This window comes from Rattus norvegicus, chromosome 11 (assembly GCF_021556685.1).
Source record: "Rattus norvegicus strain SHRSP/BbbUtx chromosome 11, alternate assembly SHRSP_T2T, whole genome shotgun sequence".
In the NCBI taxonomy this organism is placed as follows: Eukaryota; Metazoa; Chordata; class Mammalia; order Rodentia; family Muridae; genus Rattus; species Rattus norvegicus.
The window spans coordinates 2,471,906-2,483,640 of record NC_141544.1 but is presented as its reverse complement, the minus strand read 5'-3'; the positions used below and the strand labels follow the sequence as shown (position 1 = coordinate 2,483,640).

The window sequence follows — 11,735 nt, the reverse complement described above, 5'->3', positions numbered from 1 at the left end:
GTCTCTCTCTCTCTCTCTCTCTCTCTCTCTCTCTCTCTCTCTCTCTGCTTACAGAGCAGTAGCTCTCTATTGCTCCCGTGTTATGCTCCCTGCCATGATGATGGACCAGACGTCTGAAACTGTAAGTTATCCTCCAACTACATGCTTTCATTATAGTAGTTCCTTGACCATGGTGTCTCTTCACAGCAACAGAACAATGACTGAGACAGGGAGCAGGACAACAAGCAGAGCTCCTTGTTACCGCTTCAAGCTCCCGTTCTGGTTTCCCTAACTGATGGTCTGTAACCTGTAAGGTAATAACCCTTTCCTCCCCAAGTTAGTTTTGATCATGGCATTCATCAGGACGAGAAGGAAGCAAACTAGAAAGTCACAGGTCAGTACATGAGCAAGTCTTACCTTTAAATTAAAACAAAGCGTCTATACGTCTCTATTTGTGGTTATGAGGTAAGTGTCTGTGGCTCTACTAGACACACTGTTTCTATAAGAAATTGTCTTACTTGGGGTTCCTATTGTTAAGGAAACATCGTGAACAAAGAGCAAGTTAGGGAGGTAATGGTTTATTCAGCTTACACTTCTACATTGCTGCTCATCACCAAAGGAAGTTGGGACAGGAACTCAAACAGGACAGGATCCTGGAGGCAGAAACTGAGGCAGAGGCTATGGAATGGCACTGCTTACCTTCTTGCTCCTCATGTCTTGCTGAGCTTGCTTTCTTATAGAACCCAGGACCACCACCCTAGGAATGTTGCCGCTCACAGTGGGCTGGGCCCTCCCCCACCAATCACTAAGAAAATGCCCTCCAGCTGGATCTTATGGACGCATGTTCTCAACTGAGGCACCCTCTTCTCTGATGACTCTAGCTTGTGTCACGTTGCCATAAAATCAGGGCGGTGGTTAGCATGTGATTGTCCCATGGAATGTGTGGCACAAGTAGGAGGTGTGTCATTGTTGGACTAGGTGTGGCCTTGTTAGAGGCAGCATATCACTGTGGGGGTGATATGCTTCTTCTCCAATACCATGTCTGTCTAGACTCTTCCATGCTTCCTGCCTTGATGAAAATAGACTGAACTTCTGAACCTGAAAGCCTGTCCTAATTAAATGTTGTCACTTGGGGTTGGGTTTTTAACTCAGTGGTAGAGCACTTGCTTAGGAAGGGCAAGGCCCTGGGTTCGGTCCCCAGCTCCAAAAAAAAAAAAAAAAAAAGATCCCCAAAAAAATGTTGTCCCTTATAAGTTGCCTTGGTCATGGTGTCTTTTCGCAGCAATGAAACCGTCAGACAACCAGCCAGTATAAAAACCCCCAAATAGCAGAATTAATCAATGATAGAAAGTATTTTCAAGTTCTGCAGTGAGAAATTTACTCTTGAGAGAAGAAACAGCAATGAATGAGTCCATGATAAGGTTGTCTCCAAAGAAACTCTTGGAGTGTAGATGTGGCTCAGAGAGACCCCATGGGGTGCACAGAGACTTCTCAGGAGGAGAGAGCTACATGGCCAGGAACTGCAAAGCATTTTAAAGTCACGGCAAATGGCATACGAAAGAGCTCAGCACCTCTGCACTGGAGGCACCATCAAGAGTTTTCTGAGGATAAGCTTACATGTGAGTAAAAGACGGGAACTTCCTGGGGCTAGATAGGGTAACAGGGCCCACAGGTGTGTAGGAAGCCATCCAGTCGAAGGAGAGCCAGGCAAGACAAGCCAGTGCAGGAGCTCTTTGTGGTCATCTAGGGGCATTGAGAAGAGACCTCAAAAAATATTACAGGATGCAACAGAGTCTAACGTGCTCAGGGAAGCTAAACACAGGATCCACGTAACACCTGACTGAAGCTCACGGCATCCTCATCTTCCCTTTTAAATTACTTTTTACTGATCGTACAAAATAATGGGCTTTATGATACTTTCAGCAATCGATAGATATAAACTTCGTTTGGCATTCACTACTCTTGAGTTATCCTCGTTAAAATGTCCTCCGGGGAAGCCTCCCCCTCACATCCACCTTCTGTAGTGATGGTTGGCTGTTCTTTAAGGAAACAAAGAGACCAATATGGATGCGGCCCAAGTTCAACTCATTCTAGACCCTTTCTGTTCTTCCTGGTCTCCTGCTTCACTTTATGAGAACTCCATATTGGAATTCCTTCGTCCCTCAGTGTCCTCTACTCCCTCATGAGTTCTTTAGTCTTTCTTCCACATCCCCATCAATTTGATCTTTCTAACCCTCATCCTGGTCTCTTCTCTGCATGTGAAGGTTGCATGTATTTAAAAAGATGACTTTAGGGGCCTGGAGAGATGACCAATGGATCAAGAGCTCGTCTGCTTTGAAAGAGGACGTGGATTTGTTCTTTGAACTCATGTCCAATGGCCACCAACCACCTTTAATTCCAGCTCCAGGGGACCTGACTATTCTTGTCTCTGTGGTCTCCTGTGTTCATGCCCTGCCCCCACCCACATAATTAAAAATAATACATCTTCAGATGAGAAACAGGTTTCATTAGGTTTCGTTAGTCAAACAATCCCCGACCTTCTCTGATTCTCAGTCTGCTTCGATCAGTTTATTGGGTTTCCCCGTGAGTTCCAAGACCACCACCCTGTTCCCTGCCACTCTTTCCCCAACAGTCTGTTTCTCCATCAAACTTCACCTCAGAGAGTCTATCTATTTCTGGTCGCTCTCCACTGTTTCTTAAACATCCATCTTTTTTTTTCCGTGCCATCCCTGCTCCTCTAAGCCTCATCTCCAGTTCTTTTCTCTCCCTAAAGACCAGACCAGCTCAGTCCTGTTTGTTTTAGCCTACGTGACATTAGACTTGCTGTTCACAGCCTTGACCTTTCAGGCTTCCTCTCCATGTTCCATCCACCACAGTCCATCTCCTCCACCAAAGTGTTCACATACAACACGTCACATCGCACATCTTAATTTTTTGAGCAAAAACAAATTCCACTGGAAAAGATACTGGGGTTGTCAAACGCCCTTGTGTATCTAAAACACATAAAAACATTTTTCCCCAATCCTATAAATTACAGATCTATGTCCCCCACACTTTGTGAATTTCCCCTTAACCGATCTTTTCCACCAGATTATAGACTTAGATGTGGACATTGCCAACAAACTTGATGAAGTATATGGAAGACTTGGCTAGAACTTGGTAAATGACTTTGCCAATCTTTTTGGACCCGTAACTTCTGGTGTACTGCATACATTGACCTGTTAAGATGTCGCTGTCAACGTCTGACTTCACCTCTGCTGGAGGAGTCTCTGGAATTATACGGAAGTTACCTTCTCTGTAATCATCCAGGAGCTGGTAGATGTATAGGACTGGATCTTTCTCGTAGGTGATGGAAAACCAGTCCTTCATGATCGGCACATGGGCTAGGACCACCCCACTCCAGTTGTCCTTAGAGCCATGTATGCCCTCAAATTTATGCTCCACAGCTCGGCCAACCATGGCACTTGCGTGATGGGCGTCTTTCACTTGAGGAAACAGTACTTTGTGAGGCAAGATCTTAAGCTTTAAAATCCTCTCATCGCTGTGAAGTGCCAGGCCATAGACACAGTCAATTCTGTCATACTTGACCAGATAGAGAGAGGGATTTGTTGGCAGTTGATCTAGAACGATGGCCTTCCATTGTGTGAGAGGCTCATCACCTTCCTTCCATCAATGGGAAATTCTGCAGCCCACCTTATTCCCCAGGGCCTTGGGAGAAGGCCACCTCCTCCTCTGCTTCTGGTTGGATGGTGTGCTCATCCTCCTCAGAGACATCCTCTTCTTCATCTCTGTAGACCGAGTGTGGTAGGCCACGGCATCATGGTAAACTGTCTTGTTTCTAACGTTCTGTGCTCAGGCTTCATACTTGCCCATGGCCTGGGTTTGAAGAGCTTGCCTTCTTAAAGCAGACAAAATGCTGTTCCCTCTATCATATGAATTCCTGAAAGAACAATGGGGGTGGGGAGGGGAGGGCACTGGACCAAGGCTCTGGTTTAAGAGAACTTTGGAGCAGGTGAGGAAGGCCATGATATTCAGGTTTGAGAATGTGAATCTAATTCTGTCGTAATCAGAAGTTCATAGGAGGGCTGGGCAATGGTGGAGCACACCTTTAATTCCAGCACTCAAAAGGCAGAGGGAGGAGGACCTCTGTGAGATCAAGGTCAGCCTGGTCTACAGAGTTAGTTCCAGGTTAGCCAAAGCTACCCACAGGAAAACACTGTCTCAAAAATCAAAATCAAAAGTTCAAAGAGAAATGAAAAAATGGTTCTCTACAGCTCAGAATAACATATTCAGACACATTTCTTCAGCCCGTGGCACTTTGCCTCTGCTGAGGAACCTCTCCTTGAATGGCTAGGTAACTGTGGTATTAAGTTTCCTTGTCCCCCCACTTTAAGCAAGCAGAACAGAGATAGGATAGCAAAGGAGCCAGAAGGGTGGCCACACCCCTCTTCTACCCTCTAACTATGAACTATGTGGCAACATCCACAAGTGTCTACCCAGAGACACAGCACCAGTCCACTGGCTTTCTGTATTGTGCATCCAGACCCAGCCCCAGGTTTATTCCATGAAGCTGTTGAATCTTCGACCACATGAAGGGACTTTTGCCTAGGCAACAACAGCCATTTAGTATTAATATCTAATGGGGTTGGGATTTAGTGGTAGAGCACTTGCCTAGCAAGCACAAGTCCCTGGGTTCGGTCCTCAGCTCCGAAAAAAAAAAAGCAACAAAAAAAACAAAGAAATATTATCTCCTAAAATGCACAGGCACAGAAAGGATCTTTGGCATTTTCGTAGAATTATGAACTAGATATTGTTAGCAAAGGATAATAAACTCCGGAGACTGACTAGACTAGACCATGGGCCTAGCTCTCAAACGTGGAAGACATCAGAACATACCGTTACTCGCTGTACGAGGGAAAACTTTTAGCTTTCTGGGCTACAAGAGTCCCAGTTATGTTCATAAACGTGTTTACTGAAAGAAAATGTTTTAGTCGTCCAGATTCTCTCTTCGGAAACCGGTCAGGCACCAAAAGCCTGTTGAACAATTGGGGGGTTCAGGAGCTGAACTTTCTTTCACACACCACTGGGAAGATAGTGAACCCACCTTCAAGGGAGTCTAGGGCCCCAAGTGGAAGAGAAGCGCAACCTCCGCCCTTCTCTCTGTGACATCATCCAGGCTCTGCTTACGTCATAGAAGCGCTCTCAGGCCACTTCCTTCCCTAGTAACGCTTAGAAACTTACAGCATCTAGGTTTTAGCTTCTCATGTAGCCTCGTGGAGACCCAAAATAAAGTCCCCACCTAAATATTTTGATAACTGTAGTCACAATCTCCCCATGTAGCTTTTTTCATGCATTTTTTTTCTTGAAATGGTCTTTGGATTCTGAGTCACCAACATCCTTGGTGGTTATTTTCCCAGCTCCTATCTTTCCTGTGGTTATCTTTAAGCCATTATCCGTATCAGAAATATTGGTAGCCTTTCTCTCTGAGGCAGCCCACTGGATAGCACACCAAAATTAGCTTTATCAAAACCCACAATTAGAGGAGGGCCATTTTTATTCACACAAAGCTGGAATTTCCAGGATTAAATACCTTGCATTGAAGTCAAGGGCAATCATGAATTATGGATTCTTTGCAAAGAGGGAGTAAAAATTAGCTCCTGGACCTTCTTCCAAAGTAGGGATAAACTGATGACAAACCCGATATCGACCAGTCATATATTAAATGTCTTTAAAATTGACCAGCACTTCTGGATACACGGAATTCATTAGATCAAATGCAGCAAAACAGGATGAAATAGATGACGTAATTTTGTTTTTGAAATATGGGTAGACAGAATACTGGATGCAGGTAAGTGTGGAATTTACCTGTAAATTACAGGGCACTTTAATTGTTTCTGTCACATAGTTCTTCAGATCTTCAAAAGGATTCTTTTCAGATCCCTCCCCTGTCCCCACCACACTCTGACCCTCCCTTCCCTCTTCCCAGTAATTCCCTTCCACTTTAACATTATAATTTTTTAAATGTACTTAGAGCTTAACAACTTATGCAAGCTTTTTAAAATCTGTCCACTTTTCTAAGTGCACCGTCTTCTTTGTCTCCCTTCTATCGTAGTTTTAAGCATATTTTCCTTCACGCTTTCAGTTTTCCTCTCTCTCTGCTCTTATGACTCCTCTGCCATTATGTGACTGTTGTCCACTATGTGGCTGACAACAATGTGGGGTTAACTCAAATGACATGATTTTCCCCCCTTTTCTCCCCTTCATCTTCCTTCTCTAGGCACCTGCTGAGATTTACAGACTTGGGGATTTTTTTTAAGCCTGGAAAGCAGACACACACACACACAAACACACACACACACACACACACACACACAGAAACACTCATACATATACAAACACACAAACACACACACATACATACACACACACACATGCACACACAAACACACACACAAACATACACATATACACACACAAACACACATATACAGAGAGACAGAGAGACAGAAACAGAGAAAGTGAGAGATACAGAGAGACCGAGAGCCCATAAGAAAACGTGTAATATCATCTTTCTAAGAAAAATAAACAGAGACAACTTTCAAAAAAGTGAAGAACAAGTAGGCAACAAGAAGAATAATCTCGTCAAAGCCGTCAACTTGAGGAGGAAAGAGTTTGTCTCACTCTATCTTCTAGGTTCCCGTCTGTTACTGAGTGACGTTGGGGCAGGAACTCAGACAGGCCTCTAGAGGCAGGAAAGGAAACAGAGACAATTTAGAAATGCTGGGTACTGGATTGCTATCCATGACCTACTCAGCTTTCTCTCCTTCTCATACAACCCAGGGCCACCTTCATAGTGGATGACACTCCCCATAGTGGGATAGACCCTTCCACATCAACCATCAAAAAAAAATAAAATTCCTTACAGATGTGGCCAAAGGCCAATCTGATGGAGGCGATTCTTCAGCTGAGGCTCCCTCTTCCCAGGTTGAGTCAAACTGATAATAAAAACTTACCAGGACCCTGCACATCCATTCTGATTGCCACACTGTGTGCAATAGGCAAGCCATTGGAATAACCTTAGCTGTTGATCACTGGATGAAAGGCTTAAAAAATGGGATATACATTGATGTGATTTTCATCCGTGTATAAGAGGAAATGGTTTTGTTCTCAGAAAAACAGATGGAGTGTAAAATACAATGTGTTAAGTAAAACAAGCCAGACTCAGACGATTGCAAAATTTAGACTTTAATAAGGGATATTAAGTGAAAGGGGGCATTTAGGAAGAGGAAGGGGAGCAGCAGGGTGTATGTGTGTGTGTGTGTGTGTGTGTGTGTGTGTGTGTGTGTGTGTGTGCAGGTGGAAATGGAGGTGAGTGTTGAGGATGAAGATGGCTAATGTACAGTATAAACCTGTAGAAGGGTCACAAGCAAGCTCAATGACTTGCACATTAAAAGCACATCGATATAAAAGAACTGAGTCTAAAACAAAGTTTTGATTAAATTGGGGGTTTATAGTTTAGAGATACCGTAAAGTTTATTCATATTTTCCTTCCCACAGGTGGCTCTTGCTGTTTTGAGCTTGATACTGATGACAGGATATGACAATGAGCTTTGGTGTCTGTACCTCATCTATCACCTGGAATTCACGTCATTCAGTGAGTCTACCATGGGGAAGGAGGGAGTTAGAGATCTTAAGGGTACAGGACGTGGGAAGAATAATACCCACCCCCACTATATATATCCAAATATTCACCCTCATCTCTGGTTTGAATTTGTTTGCCCAAAAGTAATTTTCTGAAGATTAATCCCCAGTGGGAATGTAGTTGTGAAGAATTGATTAGGTCAAGAGGGATGCAACCTACAAATAAAGATCCATTAATGATGCTATTGTGGAAAAAAGTTAAATTATGAAAGGGAGTTTGGCTCCCTCTCTTGTCTTGGTAGCCCATTGGATCCCTTCTGTGGTGATTACATCCCACAAGAACTCCTTCCTCTGCAGATGGTCTCTTCATCTTGGATTTACAGGCTTCTGAATCAGAATCATACAGAATCTGAGTCATTATAGACTAGCCAATTGGTGCCATTCTGTTTGTCCATACAAGCATGAACATGCCTCAGAATTGTGAGCACCTGGGTCATACGGGAAAGTGAAGCTGGCAGAGAGGACTAGGTGGTTAGTGCTGACTGAAGACAAGATGGGTTCAGGGTTAGCGTGTGTGCTCTTCGTGAAAGAAACAGCACAGAGGAAGAGTGTAGATTGGAAAGGTGCAGCTTGGGAGGGACTCAGACATCTACTGTAGGCCTTGTGCGGAGAAGGAGCCATTAGGGAAGGGGAAAGATTGTGAGGGATAGCTTCAGCCACTGCTTTTGGCTAGCAGAACCCTTTTTGAATCCTCATCTTCGATGATGTAAAAGAAAACTGCCTGGAGTCAGTTGATCCATTAGTAACCATCAAGAGTGTGTCCACTATTCCAGAGGGACCCAAGAAAAAGCCTGTTCTTGGAAGATACTTTGCCTTCCAGAGATGGAGACTCCTCCCCAGCAACACTGGGCAATGCATCTACGTCGGTAAGTGCATCCCACTAAGTCCAGATCAGTGGTCCTTAACCCTTGGATTGAGACCCCTTTGGGAGCTCAAATGGCCCTTGCACAGGAGTCACATATCATATATCCTGTACATCAGACATTTACATTACAATTCATAACTATAGCAAAATTAAAGTTATGAAGTAACAATGAAATAATTTTACAGTTGGTGGAGCTGTATGAAAAGGTTAGGTTAGGAAGGTTGAGAACCACTCTTCCCAACCCCTCTAAGATATGCCTGTTGGTATGGACTGGAGGTATAATCCCTTTTATTCAATCAGGCAAATCCAGAATAACCAAAACACCACCAAAAGCTTATGAAGGATAAACAGCCACTGCACCCACTGTGTCAGGACTGCTGACATCTTAGACAAACGATGTCAAAATGGAAATCACGTCACACCATGACCATCCCCCTAAATGAAAATCAGAGGAGAAAAAACAGTTTTCTGGTGGTGGCACCAAGAGAAAACCATTGTCAGAATTGTCAGCAAGGATTTTAAAGCCAGGATTCAAGCGTCGTCAATGAGAAACTTCCAAAGCAAAAGGCTACACATCATCTTGGTGATGTAATAGAAGAAACAAGAGAAAGTCAAATTGGAACTCACTGAATTAAAGCAAACACTAAGAGTAGGAATTAAAGGCATGTCTGGGCAAGATGAACAATGAAGTGGACTTTAGAGCAGGCAGAAGGGGCTGGTGAGACGGCTCACTGGTTAGGAACACTGGTTGCTCTTGCAGAGGATCAGGGTTCAGATGATCTGATGGACTCTTTGGTCAAAACACACACACACACATACACATACACAAACACAAACACACACACCCACTCACATACACACACACACATACACAAACACACACACACCCACTCACATACACACACACATACACACACAAACACACACAAACACACACACACTCACATACACACACACATACACACACAAACACAAACACACACAAACACACACACTCTCCTAAACACACACACACACATACACACACACACAAACACAAACACAAACACACACACTCACATAAACACACACGCACATACACACACACAAACACACACAAACAAACACACACACACACGCACAGACACCATAGAGATAAATTTAAAAAAAATTAAAAAAAAGAAGGAGCCAGGTATGCCCCTTTAATCCCAGCACTCAGAAGCAAGATGATCTCTGTGAGTTCAAGGCCGACCTGGTTTATACAATGAGTTTCAGGCCAGCCCTACCTACATAATGAAACCCACTGTCAAAATAAAACAGAAAAGAGTGTTCTATTTATTTCTGATAATGTAAGCAACAGAGAAACTATTTCTACAGAGAAAGAACTTATTGTTGAGAGAATCAGTGGGCTGGAAGGAGACCCCAATTCTCTGTGTCACTAACTCCATCACGGCCTCAGCAGGAAGCAAGAATGGGTACAGCTAAAAGGAAGCAGGGCAATCATGAGTAAAGCTGTGGACACGGATCAGCCCATCAGCAACAGAAGCAGGCGGAAAACCAGCTTGGATGAGATGGCGTCACCAGCCAATGTCTCTGACTGACAATCCCTAGTAGCACCAGGATGTTCTTTTCTTCAAGTACCCTGGACTTTTCAGACACTCAGAAACCACAGAACATAGTGTGGCAAATGCCTAAGAAAGGATGTCCTGTGGGACATAATTTTTGTATACAGGTTTCATGTAGCCCAGGCTGTCCTCAAACACACTATGCACCCGAGGATGATTTTGAACTCCTGGTTCTCCTCCTGGTAATGGGACTATGGGCATGGACCACCACACCAGGCTGATGAGGTACTGTAGGTGGAGCCCAGAGCTGTGTGAGAGCCAAGTGAGCACTCTGTCCACTGAGCTGCATCTCCAGCCCCTTGGGATGTGTTCTGCTAATACAACAAAACTAAAATAGACGTCTTCAATGAGAGACAACAAGAGTCTCCCAGTCCAGAAACATTAAATCACACATTCACAAGTAATACAGATGTCAAGAAATAATGAAAATATGTAACAGTAAGAACAAAAGAAGAAGATAGGAAACATACTATCAAAATGTGTGAGACAGAACTATGACGGTGCTAAGTAGAAACTTTATTTACAACACTAATTCTTAGATTAGAAACAAAGACCAGCAACCTAAATTTTTATCTACACTAGAAAATAAGAAAATTAATTCAATGAAAAAATAATTGTTAAAATGAACCCCAAAACACAAAACACTAAAAATAAGAAATTAACAAAAAAAAGCTATTGAAACACAATTAGTTTTTTTTTTAAAGCAAAGAATTTAGTTTTTATGTCTCGATTAGACTTAGATAGAAAAATATAAGATCCATTCTGTTTGGCGATTTAAAAAAAAAAAAGAAATTGCCGTGTTTTAGAGTTTATGCAGAACATTGAACCTGGTACCACAGACAAAAATTTAAAACAAAAATTATTCATCGTTTAAACACTTTTTAATGACAGTGTTTATACTCACCTTACCTCTCCTATAATCTGTTTCATATCAGACAAGATTTGAGGGTTGCCATATGGAGATTATGCAGTGTTGAAATGGAAGCACAGCATTATATTCCCAACACAGACTGTGGTTGAGAACATCATTGTTTTTATCACGAGGAAACTAGCACAAGATCCAAGCCCAGTCTCCCGAGGCGTTGTCCCATCTTAGAGCCATTTCCTCAGACAGCACTTCCCATGGTTCATATTTTTCTTCAAAAATCGAAACAGACTTGTTTGCTGCACTGTTTGGTTTGCCGTGCTGCTTGGGAGATCCTGGACCATCAGACATGATGAAACTTCTCGCCCACACCCCCAAACTACAGCGCTGGTATCAGTGTAGAGGAAATAGGAGAGACAGAAACGAAAAAGGAAAAAAAAACCTGTTGTTGTTTGGAGAAGAGTCATGTAAGTAGGCAAAACTGACTTTGGACATTCTATGTAGCCCAGGTTGACCTTGGATTTACTATGTAGCCCAGGATGGCCATGGACTTACTCTGTAACCCAGGCTGGCCTTGGATTTACGATGTAGCCAATGCTGTCTTTTGACTTACTATGTAGTCCAGGCTGGATTTGAACTTGTGATCTTTGCGATTATAGAGAATATATCTATGCACTACCACAATCATCTTGGTATCTGTTAGTATGAGTGACTCAGCTGT

General features: G+C 43.2%; 1 protein-coding gene across 1 annotated transcript; it reads right to left on the bottom strand.

Moving 5' to 3' along the window:
- Positions 1-3,078: 3,078 nt before the first annotated feature.
- Positions 3,079-3,438, bottom strand: LOC148002409 (Y-linked testis-specific protein 1-like). Its single transcript, XM_087577159.1, has one exon. The coding sequence runs from the start codon at positions 3,436-3,438 to the stop codon at positions 3,079-3,081; it is 360 nt and encodes a 119-aa protein (XP_087433285.1).
- Between the last annotated feature and the right edge of the window lie 8,297 nt (positions 3,439-11,735).